This window comes from Balaenoptera acutorostrata, chromosome 13, assembly GCF_949987535.1.
Source record: "Balaenoptera acutorostrata chromosome 13, mBalAcu1.1, whole genome shotgun sequence".
Taxonomy (NCBI): domain Eukaryota; kingdom Metazoa; phylum Chordata; class Mammalia; order Artiodactyla; family Balaenopteridae; genus Balaenoptera; species Balaenoptera acutorostrata.
The window spans coordinates 90,167,407-90,180,348 of record NC_080076.1 but is presented as its reverse complement, the minus strand read 5'-3'; the positions used below and the strand labels follow the sequence as shown (position 1 = coordinate 90,180,348).

At 49.8% G+C, this 12,942-nt stretch overlaps 2 protein-coding genes across 4 annotated transcripts in view; one reads left to right on the top strand and one right to left on the bottom strand.

Annotated features, from left to right (window-relative positions):
• Positions 1 to 4,600, bottom strand: part of GLT1D1 (glycosyltransferase 1 domain containing 1) — a 114,873-nt gene extending 110,273 nt beyond the window's left edge. Inside the window, exons 1-2 of the mRNA XM_057526549.1 lie at positions 4,086 to 4,600; positions 3,688 to 3,972 (exon numbers count right to left, since the gene is read on the bottom strand). The gene's annotated coding sequence lies outside the window, so the exon portion shown is untranslated. The remainder of the gene's footprint in view (positions 1 to 3,687; positions 3,973 to 4,085) is intronic.
• Positions 4,601 to 4,706: 106 nt separating this feature from the next.
• Positions 4,707 to 12,942, top strand: part of SLC15A4 (solute carrier family 15 member 4) — a 30,367-nt gene continuing 22,131 nt past the window's right edge. For all 3 annotated transcript variants that reach the window (XM_057526587.1, XM_057526588.1, XM_007189675.3), the window contains exons 1-2: positions 4,707 to 5,306; positions 11,862 to 12,157. In XM_057526587.1, the coding sequence (XP_057382570.1) occupies positions 4,782 to 5,306; positions 11,862 to 12,157 (821 nt within the window). In that variant the 5' untranslated portion in view covers positions 4,707 to 4,781. The remainder of the gene's footprint in view (positions 5,307 to 11,861; positions 12,158 to 12,942) is intronic.

The window sequence follows — 12,942 nt, the reverse complement described above, 5'->3', positions numbered from 1 at the left end:
CCTCTTTCCCAGAGGGCCCTGGAGGCAAAGAGGCCGCCCATAAAACTTGATAAGACGGTGTCACCTATCCCTGGACGCCTGCTGTATGAGTTAGGTCTTTTATTTATTTGATTATTTTAGGTGCATGGGAGAGACTCATACGACTACTTTCAGGAACAGGGGGTGTATCACAAGTATACCCAACAGAGTGGCGAGACTCAACGTACATCAATTATCAGTTCTTTAGGTATTCAATCACTGGGGCTTAGTACACAGGCTGCGAGCTCACTGATCACAGGGACCAGGCAGAAAACTCTAAGAGGACTTCCCTGGTGGCGCAGTGGTTAAGAATCTGCCTGCCAAGGCAGGGGACGCAGGTTTGAGCCCTGGTCCGGGAAGATCCCACATGCCGCGGAGCAAGTAAGCCAATGAGCCACAACTACTGAGTCTGCGCTCTAGAGCCCACGAGCGGTTTTCTGAGAGAAAACTCTAAGAGTGAATTGGGCTGTGTGTGTGGGGAGAAATATCAGGCTGCCCTCCCTTATATTTTTTATTTTCCCAGTTTTTGATCGAATCACAATAGGTGATTTGCGGCTACACGTTAACAGAAAATCCAACACAGTGGTTTAAACAATATCAGATTTACTATCTTTTGTTATGTGACATCTCTTTGATTCTTTACTGTGCTATCCACACAGCTGGCTTCATCCTACACTGGCTTATCACATGATTGTGAAATAGCTGCCCCCCCCCCTGGCAACTAGGGCTATGGGCGTCCTAATTCACGCCTGGTCTGGAAGGGTGTATCTCTCTTGCAGTCACTGAGTAAAAGTCCTTTCCTTTAGCCTGACTGGGCCCATCTATGTCACTTGTCTTCTCCTGGGTCCCAGGGGAAATTCACATGCAGAATGGCTAGAGTCCGGGTTTCTGAACACTGTGAAGACGCATTAGAGACTTAGCACTGGTGTTGACTAGTCAGATCCAGAAACAAAGATGAAGCTGGTTTCTTCTGAGCTCTATGGGTAGCTGGTGGGGAGCAGGGAGAAAGAGGGTGTGGATGTTGGTGACAAACAGCCAATCGGGCCCGCTGCACGTTAATACAGAGCAGGGCTGTCCAGCAGAAGTTTCTGTAACGGTGGAGTGACCAGTACTGTGCTGTCCAATGTGGCAGCCACTGGTCACCGGGGGCCACTGGGCACTTGAAATGTGGCTGGTATGACTGAGAAACAAAATACTTCACTGTATGAAATGTGAGCGAATTTAAGTTGGACAGTGGACAGTGCAGATGCGGGGAACGATTTCTCTACTGGGAGAAAAATAAGACAACAGAGAGCTGGGAGGATGTGTGTAAGCCAGACAGCTGGTGGCCCGTCTAAAGGCAGGGGCGGCTACCTGGTGTCAGCAGATCATGGCTCTGGGGGAAGGCAGGTGTGTTCTCATTACCTGACGCTGCCTGACTAACCTCCCCAGAACTTAGCAGCTTAACAGGACAACTATGTAATTTGTTCACCTGCGATCTGTTAATTCTGCCATCTGGGTGGAGGCTCAGCTGGGCAGTTTGTCCTGTTGGTCTTGCTGGTGGTTACTTGTGTGTCTTCCTTCATCGGGAAGGTGGGCTGGGAGGCTGAGGCACCGGGACCCCTTCTCCATGTAGCGGCAGAATCTCCCCCAATGCGTGGTCTCTCCAGCAAGGTAGCTGGTTCAGGGCTCCCAAGGCACAAAAGAAATTCTTAAGGTTTGCGCTCAGGCCTGGCTCAGGGACGCTTCTGCCAGTCTCTTCACCAAAGCAGGTCACAGGCTCAGCCCTTTGGCACTGTGACCTGCAAAGAATGCGCAAAGGCACAAATACCAGAGGCGTGGTTCAAGCAGGAGCGGGAGGTGCTCACCAGTGTCGCAGGCAGCCACACGTCCCAGTGTTGCCAGGGCTCCCGTCTGTGTTTTCAAGAGCAGCAGGGCATCCAAATTTATATGTGAAACCTCCCAATTTTTAACTGTTGGCTCACTTTTTTTTTTTTTTTGGTAACGGCATTATTGAAATGTAATTCACATACCATACAGTTCATCCATTTAAAGTATACAATTCGGGGCTTCCCTGGTGGCGCAGTGGTTGAGAGTCTGCCTGCCGATGCAGGGGACACGGGTTCGAGCCCTGGTCTGGGAAGATCCCACATGCCGCGGAGCAGCTGGGCCCGTGAGCCACAACTACTGAGCCTGCGCGTCTGGAGCCTGTGCTCCGCAACAAGAGAGGCCGCGATAGTGAGAGGCCCGCGCGCCGCGATGAAGAGTGGCCCCTGCTCGCCGCAACTAGAGAAAGCCCTCGCACAGAAACGAAGACCCAACACAGCTAAAAATAAATAAATAAATAATAAAAAATAAAAGGAATTCCTTAAAAAAAAAAAGTATACAATTCAGTGGTTTTTAGTTGTGCACCTATCACCACGATTTCAGAACGTTTCATTACCACAAAAAGAAACGCTGCACCTTTTAGCGGTCACTCCCCAATCTTCCCTTCCCCCCAGCACTGGCAATCACACACCAGTCTCCGTTCTGTCCCCATACAGTTGCCTACTCTGGACATTTCATAGAAATGGAATCTTGAATTATATGGTCTTGGTTCGCTTCTTTTAAACATCGCAACCAAATGAAAACATTTCTGCCCGCTGGATTTGTTTTGCAGCCTCTGGTACACAGATTGGGGTGCACAGCAGACCTCCCGCGGACCAGCAACAAGTGCTCCCGAGTCCTGGGTGCACATCCTAAGCTCTGTCACTGCCACCTCCCACCCCCCTTTCACCTGGCTTTATCCTTCTCAAACAAGACAACCCAACTGGGCTAGCTTTGCTGCCATCCAAAATGGTACGTCTGTTCTGGGCAGAGCTTCACCACTAAGTCACCACATGATTCAAGGTGAACGGCTTTATTTTCATTCCATGTTTAATGTTATTCTGCTCTTTGCCTGAGCGTATCACGCCGTCAGTCTTAAAACAGATACTCGTGGTTTTTGACTTATGTACCAGCTGGGGTGTAGAAGAAGCACTGGACTAGCAATTAGTTTTGAGCCTTTTACTCAAGTCTGAGTTCTAATGCCTACGAGATGTGTGATCTTAGACCGGCATCTTGAGGGGCTTGCTTTTTCCACTAGCGAAATTAGGATACTAATACATGCTGTGGAACATCACGGGAGTCTCAAAAAAAATTAGGTGAACGTAAGACACTCTTCCGGCACCATTTACAATTCAACAAATATTCAGTCATTCACTTATTCAGTTAATTCCACACATATCTATCACTGGCGAGTGCTGTCCTAGATTCTAGGAATATAGTAGGGGACAAAACAAACAACATCTCATTCCTCCTAGCTTTGAAGACAGCTGCTAAAGAGCTTCACAAAATAAATAATTATAAATTATAATGGGTGCGGTGTAAGAAAAACGTATACTGTGCTCTAATGACATATTAAAAGGGGGATCTGTTCTAATCTGGGAAGATCAGGAAAGTGACATTTGAGCTGACAGCTGAAGGTGATTAGCACTAATGGATAGGGTGGGACAAGTCCTATTTTGGCATCCGATTATTCTCTCATTAAATATGTATCTACTGCCTACTGTGTGCCAGCACCTTGCTAGGCAACAGTCAAGATATCAGACATTTTGAAAAATAAAAAAGTTAATACATGCTACTTCAAGCCTTTTAGGAAGGACTACTTACCCAGATGACCTACCAGCAAGCCCACTTCCCAGGTAATTGCCCCATCCTGGTTTTAGCTGGAGTTAAGGGTGGAGGAAGAAGAAATGGTCTCAGATGAACTGAATTATGACAGCCCTGGGTCCCAATTTCTGAAGCCATGCTGGAGGCCGTTTCTGGAGAACACCCTTCCGCTCCACTCCGGTGTAATGTCCCACACTGGTGTAGCTGCCGGAGGGCATGGTGAAGAACAAGACACACAAGAACCCTGCCACCATGGAGCTCATCATTGCGGGGACCACGTACAAGCTGGGGACAAAGGAATAAACAAAAAATGTGGCAGTTACCATGGGGGGAACTAAAACAGGGTAAGGGGATGGGCGTGGGATCCACTTTAGATGGGCTGGTCAAGAAATGCTTACAAGGAGTCACCACTCCAGTTGAGGGCTGAAGGAAAACAGGAGGCCAGCCATGCGACAAGGAAACAAGGCTCTGAGCTTGTTCTCAGGCGGTGGTTCTCAGTGCAGGCGACTTTGCTCCACCGCGGGTCATTTGGGAACGTCTGGAGACAGATTTGGTTGGCACAACTGGAGAGCGGGGTGGCACGGGCATCTAGTGCAGGAGAGGCCATGGATGCCGTTACCCATCCTACAATGCACAGAACGCACGGCCACAAAGAACTCTCTGCTCGCAATGTCAACAGAGCACAGAGAAACCTGGTCCCAGGGCAGGGAGGCAGGAGGCCGGGCGCGGGAGCAGGGGCCAGCCTGAGCAAACTAGCCTGGAGGGCAGGCAGAGGCTGAAGCCACCGTAAGAAGTCTGGGTTCGGAACCTCGGAGGGCCTGCCTCTGATTTCACTTTCAAAACCCTCTCTGGGGTCACACCCCAGCCCTCCGCCACCACCGCTAGCGGAAGCAGGTCCCCCGCCCGGGCAGGCTTCCGGGGCGGAACCGGAAGTCCCGGCGGGCGGTGCTGCGGGCTCGCCCAATAGGGCCGCTCGCGGGGCGGGCCGAGAAGGCCGGCGGGGCCAGTCTCGCGAGAAGGGCGGCGGCGGCGCCGGCGGCGGGAGAGCCGGGCTGAGCCCTGCGCAGCGGAGCTGCCGGCGTGCGGTGGGGCGCATGGCGGGCGCAGGCGACGAGCGGACGCCGCTGCTGGGCGCGCGACGGGCGGCGTTCGAGGGCCGGCGCGCGGCGTGCGCGGCCGTGCTGCTGACGGAGCTGCTGGAGCGCGCCGCCTTCTACGGCGTCACGGCCAACCTGGTGCTGTTCCTCAACGGCACGGCGTTCGGCTGGGAGGGCGCGCAGGCCAGCCAGGCGCTGCTGCTCTTCATGGGCCTCACCTACCTGGTGTCGCCGTTCGGGGGCTGGCTCGCCGACGCGCGGCTCGGCCGGGCGCGCGCCATCCTGCTCAGCCTGGCGCTCTACCTGCTCGGCATGCTGGCCTTCCCGCTGCTGGCCGCGCCCGCCACGCGCACGGCGCTCTGCGGGGCCCCCCGCCCCACGCGCGTCCGCAACTGCTCGGCAACGCCGTGTGCCGACGCGCCCGCCCGCTACTGCGCGCCCGCAGCGCTGTCCGCGCTCGTGCTCGTGGGCCTGGGCGTGGGCGCCGTCAAGGCCAACATCACGCCCTTCGGCGCCGACCAGGTGAGGGCCGCGCAGGTGCGGGGCGAGGGGGCGGGCTCGCCCGCGGACCGGGAAACACAAATACCGCGGGGGACCGCGCAGGGTGGGCGCTGGCGCGCGGGGGCTGCAGACCGAGGGGCCTCCTTCCTTTAGGGGGGGGCCTTTAGGAGTTGAGACCTGGGGGAGAGCAGAGGAGTTTCTGGACTGGCTCGCCGCAAGTGCAAAGGCCCTGGGGCCAGAAGAGAGGGACGCTACAGCTACCGTGGCAGTCGTGTTGCAGTACAGAACACATCAGTGTACCAAGTCTACACGTACTGTATGCCTTAAACTTATGGAAGGTTATGCGACAAGTATGTTTCAAACAAAAGAAGAAGTGGGAACAGGGGTGGCAGGCAGGTGCTTCGTGATGTGAAGCTTTGTAAAGAGTATGCGGTCTGTTTTGAATACAGTAGGGAGCCTTTTTTGGGGTTTGAGCAGGGGGTAATGTGATCTGATTTATGTTTCTAAAAAATTCAGTTTCTGTAGGGCGTGGGCCTGGCAGCTGCGGCCTGCCAGCCAAATCTGGTCTACTTCCTGTTTTTGGAGGGCCCACAAGCTAAGAATAAGACTGATACTTAGGTTTTTGAACGATAGGAAAAAAGTAAAAAGAATATTTTTGTGGCAAATGAAAATGATAGGACACTCAAATTTCAGCTTCTACACGTAAAGCTTTATTGGAACACAGCCCTGCACCTTCCTGGTCACATACGCTGTGCCTGCTTTCACAATATGGTAGCAGAATCAAGTAGTTGTGACAGGCTGAACGTCACTTAAAATTTATACTATTTACACCCTGCCCCTTCACAGAAAAAGTTTGCGGACGTCGGCTGTAGAGACTAGGTCGTATGGGAAGTGCTGACAGCAGACAGATCAGACAGGAGTCTGTTTCACTGGCCAGGTGAGAGGTTAGAGATTTGCAGTAGGATGGGGCAGTGGACATGGAGTGAAGTGGTGGATTCAGGATAAGTTATGGAGGTAGAGGGGCCGGGATTGCTGGCGGATCTTATGCAAGCAACAGGGAGGATAACTCCTGGGGTTTTGCGCTGAGTAGCCATGTGATTGCAAACATTTACGGAGGGCTTACTGTGCGTCAGGCCCTGTGCCGAGCACTCTTGTCAGTTCACAGGACTCCTCTGCTGTTACCGTGCCCATTTTACAGATGAGCAAACTGGGGCTTGAGAGGTTAAATCATTTGCCCAGTGATACAGAGCTAGTACATGACTGAGCCAGGGTGCAAGAGCCTGGCCTCTGAATCTGAACTTTAATCACACCTGTGAAAGGCGACACCTTATAATGTTGGAAATAATAGTTGCCTAATGTCCTGAATTTTTCACTTCCTTCTCTGCACCATGGAATGTGCTTTCCATACTTGAGCTCATTTGAACCTCATGTGAATCTTATACCCATGTTTTAAATGAGGAAATGGAGGTGCAAAAAGATTTATTTCTTTTGTTGTCCTATAGGTAGAGAGTGGTCAGGCCAGGGCTTAGGTGCAGGTCTGATTTCTTAATGTGTCCTTTAACTGAGATGGGCATTCTGTGACGGTGGCTCTGGCCTTGGGGGTGCCGGCAGCTCACGGGCCAACCGCGAAGGCACAGGACTGGGAGTTACCCTTCTTTAAAGACCAGGCCACAGGACTAAAGTGCGCCCTGAGTGTTCAGGTTATGCCCCTTACTGAACCGAGTGCTCTTCCTATGCGATCTTATCTAACACCTCACAACAATTTATATCCCTAATTGTCCCTGTTTTACAGTAAACGGAGGCTTAGGCGGTCTGACCTACCCAGGTCCACAGCAAGTGAGTGGAGGAGCTGGGTTTAAACCCGGAAAGTCTGACTTAAAAGTTCCTGCTCTCCAGTAGATAATAGACGAGGGATTAACATTCCTGAAAAGAATGAGTGGTTCTGTAGAGGTTCTCTAGAAGACATGACAGAATTTGCGCTCTTTTGGTGTGTAATTAGATGTGGACCTTAAAAAGAAACGTGCTCTTCTGCCAGAGAACTGACCTCATCTTCTCTAACGTGACACTGCCATGGAAAAAGGAGAACCACTCTATATTTAAGTATATCAGAGAGACTTGACAGCCAAACACAACATGTGCTTCGTGATTGGAGCCCAGCTTCTCTAAAAGCCATTTATCGGGACGATTGTGATAACTTGATTATAGACCACATATTAGATAAAGTTGCATTGGTGTTAATTTTCTTAGGTGTGATAATGGTTTGTGTTTATGTAGAAGAATGGCCTTATTTTTAGGAGATTCATGATGAAATCTTTGGAGTGAAATGATGATGCCGTAACTTATTTTTAAATGGTTCAGCCAAAAGAGTATTTCATATATATATACAGAAAAGGAACTAAGGCTGTAAATGAAGGCTATAGAAGTGTATGCTTTACTATTCTTTCAACTTTTCTGTATGTTTAAAAATATTTTTACTGAAAAGTTAAGGGGATGTCCATCAACTGATGGGAGGATAAAGCACGTGGGGTCTCTCCATACAGTGAAGTATCCTTCAGCAGTAAAAAGGGGTGAAGTACGTGCTTCAGCGTGGATGAACCTGGAAAACATCGTGCCGCTGAAAGATGCCAGGCACAGAACACGACATGTTACATGATTCCATTTATGTGAAACGTCCAGAATAGACAGCTCCATAAAGACGAGGAGGCGCGTGGTTGCCAGGAGTCAGGAGAGGGGAAAGGGAAGCTACTGTAAAAGGAGGTTTCTTGCTGGTGCGACAAGAAATGTGGAATTGGATAGAGGTGATGGTTGCACATCTGTGAATAGACTGAAAACCACTGAGTGGTACATTTCAACAGGGTGAATTTTTTATTATGAGAATTGTATCTCAGTGAAAAAAAACATGTAAAAGGAAAATGTTAGTACCCCTCAGCCAAGGTGCTTGCTCTGTGCCAGGTGCTGGCTGGTCTTTGAAGGGGATTTGAGAGGCGTCCCCCAGAGGTGCCGCGGCTTGCGGCATCTCAGTTCCCAGACCAGGGATTGAACCCGGGCCACGACAGTGAAAGCGCCGAATCCTAACCACTAGGCCACCAGGGAATCCTAACCACTAGGCTACCAGGGAACTCCCAGGATTTCTTTTCTTTAACTGAAGTATAGTGGATTTACAGTGTTGTGTTAGTTTCACGTGTACAGCAAAGTGACTCAGTTATACATTTATATACATTCTTTTTCAGATTCTCTTCCTTTATAGGTTATACAAGATATTGAATATAGTTCCCTGTGCTACACAGTAGGACCTTGTTGGTTATTTTATATATAGTAGTGTGTTACCTGTTAATCCCAAATTCCCAATTTATCCCTCCCCCAGCTCTCCCCTTTGGTAACCATAAGATTGTTTTCTATGTGAGTCTGTTTTGGAAATAAGTTCATTTGTGTCATATTTTAGAGTCCACATATAAGTGATATCATGGTATTTGTCTTTCTCTGTCTGACTGACTTCACTTAGTATGATCGTCTCTAGGTCCATCCACGTTGCTGCAAATGGCATTATTTCATTCTTTTTTATGGCTGAGTAATACTTTGAAGGTGCCTTTATGCTTCTCTATCACTGATGCCTTTGTCTGCGATACAGGGCCTCTAGGAAAGCCTCTGAGTGAGAGATGAATGGGGTCATGCTGTGCAGCCCTGAGAAGGAGGCCTTAGCTGACTTTTGAAGGAAGATGTACACCAGAGTCCGGGGTGATGCTGATGTAAATCACGTCAGCCCTGTCTTTTCCCCCGAGTGATTAACCTTCCTCAAAGGTCACAGTCATTCTTAATGGATGGCTCCTGTAGTTGAAAGAGTGAACTGAAGGAACTCTTTTTTACAGACAAAGAGAGCAAAGATACATTTTTTCTAGAGGGAGAAAAAAAGTTGCGCTGTTGCGTGTTTAAAGGAATTTTTCCAAATCAGCCGACTGCCTGACTCACTCCCCAGGATCCTGTTCCTTTAGCTGCGCTTCTCTTGAGCTGGCCGCAGCCGTGTCTTTTGACCGGTCATATGATGGTGCTGTTTATCCTTGCTCGGTGGGGCGGGAGGCAGGTGTACGGACGGTGATGTAACGTGACCCACATGAAGTGCGGGTGTCAGTCCAGGGCACGGAGGCATGTGACCTGCGGTTTATAGGAGCCGGCTTCCCATTTGTTCAAGAAAAATCACTGCTATGTGGTTATTTAGGGTCTAGTGATAGGCTTAGGTTCCTGAAGTAATTTTAGTGAATTACACTTGGAAGTTCAAATAAGTCGACTGCCAAGTTGGCCAGGATGTGTGCCGTGCCACTGTAGATACTGGGAAGGGCCGAGATGTAGTTCAGTTAATACGTATATTGTCTGCTTTTTTTTTTTTTTAATTTTTACAAAATTAATTTATTTTTGGCTGCGTTGGGTCTTCGTTGCTGCGCGCAGGCTTCCTCTAGCTGCGGCGAGCCGGGGCTACTCTTCGTTGCGGTGCGCGGGCTTCTCATTGCGGTGGCTTCTCTTGTTGTGGAGCACGGGCTCTAGGCGCGCGGGCTCAGTAGTTGTGGCACGTGGGCTCAGTAGTTGTGGCTTGTGGGCTCTAGAGCGCAGGCTCAGTAGCTGTGGCTCACGGGCTTAGTTGCTCCGCGGCATGTGGGATCTTCCCGGACCAGGGCTCGAACCAGTGTCCCCTGCATTGGCAGGCAGATTCTCAACCACTGCGCCACCAGGGAAGCCCCTGCATTAACTTTAGATATTATGTTTACTGGCCCCCTTTTAAACTTTCCCTCCCTCCACTCTAATTACTTGTTTTTATATCTTTAGTTACATTTTCTCTGTAACCGTGTCTGCTTACAGTTTTTTCTTCCCTGTGGTCTGTTTCCAGGATAGCATGAATATTTGAGTCCATTTTAGTGTCATTTAAACGCACTGTGGGGACTTCCTGGCGGTCCAGTGGTTAGGACTCCGCGCTTCCACTGCCGGGGGGCCCGGGTTCGATCCCTCGTCGGCGTAGTAATATCCTGTAAGCTGCATGGTGCAGCCAAAAACAATAAAAAAATAAACGCGTTGTGTTCTCATGGAGAGCTGTCTGTCTTAGAAATGTACGACATCCTCCGTACAGATCATTTATTCAGTAATCATGCCAGCATTTGGTCTAGGACCTCTGTTCACTTCTGACGTGGGTGGGAGTCAAGTTTAAGCTCCTCCTCCTCCTGCGGTTTATTTAAAACTCAGATTTTCAGTTTGAGACGGTGGTTACCAGATAATTACTTCAAGCATATTATTTGTTATCACAATATCCATGTTTAATCATTTTGGATTAAATTTTTTTGGAGGGACAAGCGATTTTGACTATATTTACGCCTGTACTTTGATCTTAAAAAGTAGAGGTTAAAGTGTCATGTTGCATAATATGAGGGCTGAAAAGGTGATTTCTGTGCGTCACAACTGGCTGTTTAGGCCCCCACTGAAAACCTCCTCTCTCACTTAGGAAAGGAGATTGCTCTGTGGATCAGAATTCGGATCTGTTACTGGACCAGGAATTGTCCAGCCTTTTCGTAACCTGTAACTTAAGGATGAGACAACAGAAGTTCCCAAGACAGCAACACCTGACAGTCTTTGTACACGATCCAGCGTCAGCCTCTAGCTAATAAAGTTTGTTTAAACATTTTATGAGGTGAAACTGGCTAGGAATGACTCTGGCTGGCGCAGAGCACATTCCCGTGGTGTCCACGCAGATGTGAGAAGCCATCCTCAGGGAGGGACGTCACGGGGTGCCCACCCCACACGACTGTCCCCGCCAGGACGGGCTCCGGCTGGGCAGGTCTTGGGGAGAGTGCGCACCTAGAACCTGCTTGTGTTTGTCTGCGTTCAGGAAATCAGTGATTTCTGCACCTTCCAGGGATCTCTGTCCTTATCAGAACGTCTCCTGATTCCAGTGAGAGGCTTCCTGGCCTAAAAACAGCATGCGGTTTTAGTTTGTCTGTAATTTTCCCCTTGTTCCAGATTTATCAAGGCGTGGAGCTATATGGCTGTGAGTAGAAGTCCTCTGGAAAGTTGTTTAAAATGCAGATTCCTGGGCCCCAACCCCAGAGATGGTGAGTGGGTAGTCCTGGAACGTGGGTCCTGTGAGTCTGTATTTTTAAGGAGCATGCCAGGCGTTTCCAAAGCAGGTGGTCCACGGGAGACACTTGGAGAAACTCTCTAGGATTTGTTGGATTTAAGTATAGTTAAGAGAAACACTACCCAGAATCTGTAGTAATTAAAAGCGTAAGATACATTTTTTTGGTCAGGGGACCCTCAGTTGTATCTGTAAACACCATTTTGATTGATTGGCTGCATTTCTGGTTTTTTTGGCTGCATCTTAGTTCCCTGAACAGGGGTCGAACCTGGGCCCGGGCAGCGAAAGTGCAGAGTCCTAACCACTGGACCGCCAGGGAATTCCCATGTGCTGCATCTCTTAAAGGCTGTGAGGACAACAGTAATTGATATAAAGATATAGTAATATATGAAAACATCGTATATGTTTTTCGTCCTTGAGGATGATCACACGTTTTTAAGTCTCTTTCCTCCCGGTTATTTTAGGTTAAAGATCGCGGTCCAGAAGCCACGAGAAGATTTTTTAATTGGTTTTATTGGAGCATTAACCTGGGAGCGATCGTTTCTCTGGGGGGCATTGCCTACATTCAGCAGAATGTGAGCTTTGTCACCGGCTACATCATCCCCGCTGTCTGCATCGGAGTGGCTTTCGTGGTCTTCCTCTGCGGCCAGACCTTCTTCATCACCAAGCCGCCCGATGGCAGCGCCTTCACTGACGTGTTCAGGATCCTGGTGTATTCGTGCTGCCCCCAAAAGCGAATCAGGGAACGCAGTCCTAGTGGGTGAGCACTTTATTCTCATCACAGGCTCAGTTTTCCACGTGACTTACCAACCGTCATAAGTAAAGTGCTGGCTTTTGTCTGTCCTGTGCTCACCGTGGAGGGGGACACGGGGCTGAGGTTGAATTGTCTCACACCAGCTCCAGGAGGCGGGTGTGAGGCACTTCTGTCTCCATCTTAAGGACAGACCAGCGGCCTCCCTCCTGGGCTCGTGCTTTTCATTTCTAACCTGCACGTTGGCCCTCCTCTCACTGCTGATGTGAGATGGAGGCCCCCGACGACGTAGTCATGTAAGGTGATAAAGACAGAACCTTGCCGAGGGCATCGAAGAGCCAGTGTACTACTCGATGCACTCCTTTTGAGTGAGAAACCAAGCAGTCACTTACTTGGTCGCTGCCTGTCTGTGCTCCTTAAGCAGGAAGCTGCGGCGCGGGTCAGCGTGGCCCGTCCCCCAGGGGTCACTGCAGCCGCTCTTTGAGAAGGGCAGGAGGGCAGAACCGAGATGCAGGTAGGGTGACTGCATCACCCCCTTTGCAGGGCACTTCCCGGGCTTAGCGCTGCTTGCCCACGACCTGAGGTCTTAAAGCGCAAGGTCCCGGGTCCCGGGGAGTCCTGGGCAAACTGTGGCGGAAGGTCAGTCACCCTAGATGCAGGTTAATGAAGAAAAGTCCAGAACTTAGCTCAAAAAGAGACCTCAGAATTTTTTTGTTGTTACTTTTTGATGCATAAGTTACATGGAGTAAAATACGTCCCTTTTACCTATACAGTTCTGGGAATTGTGACAGATT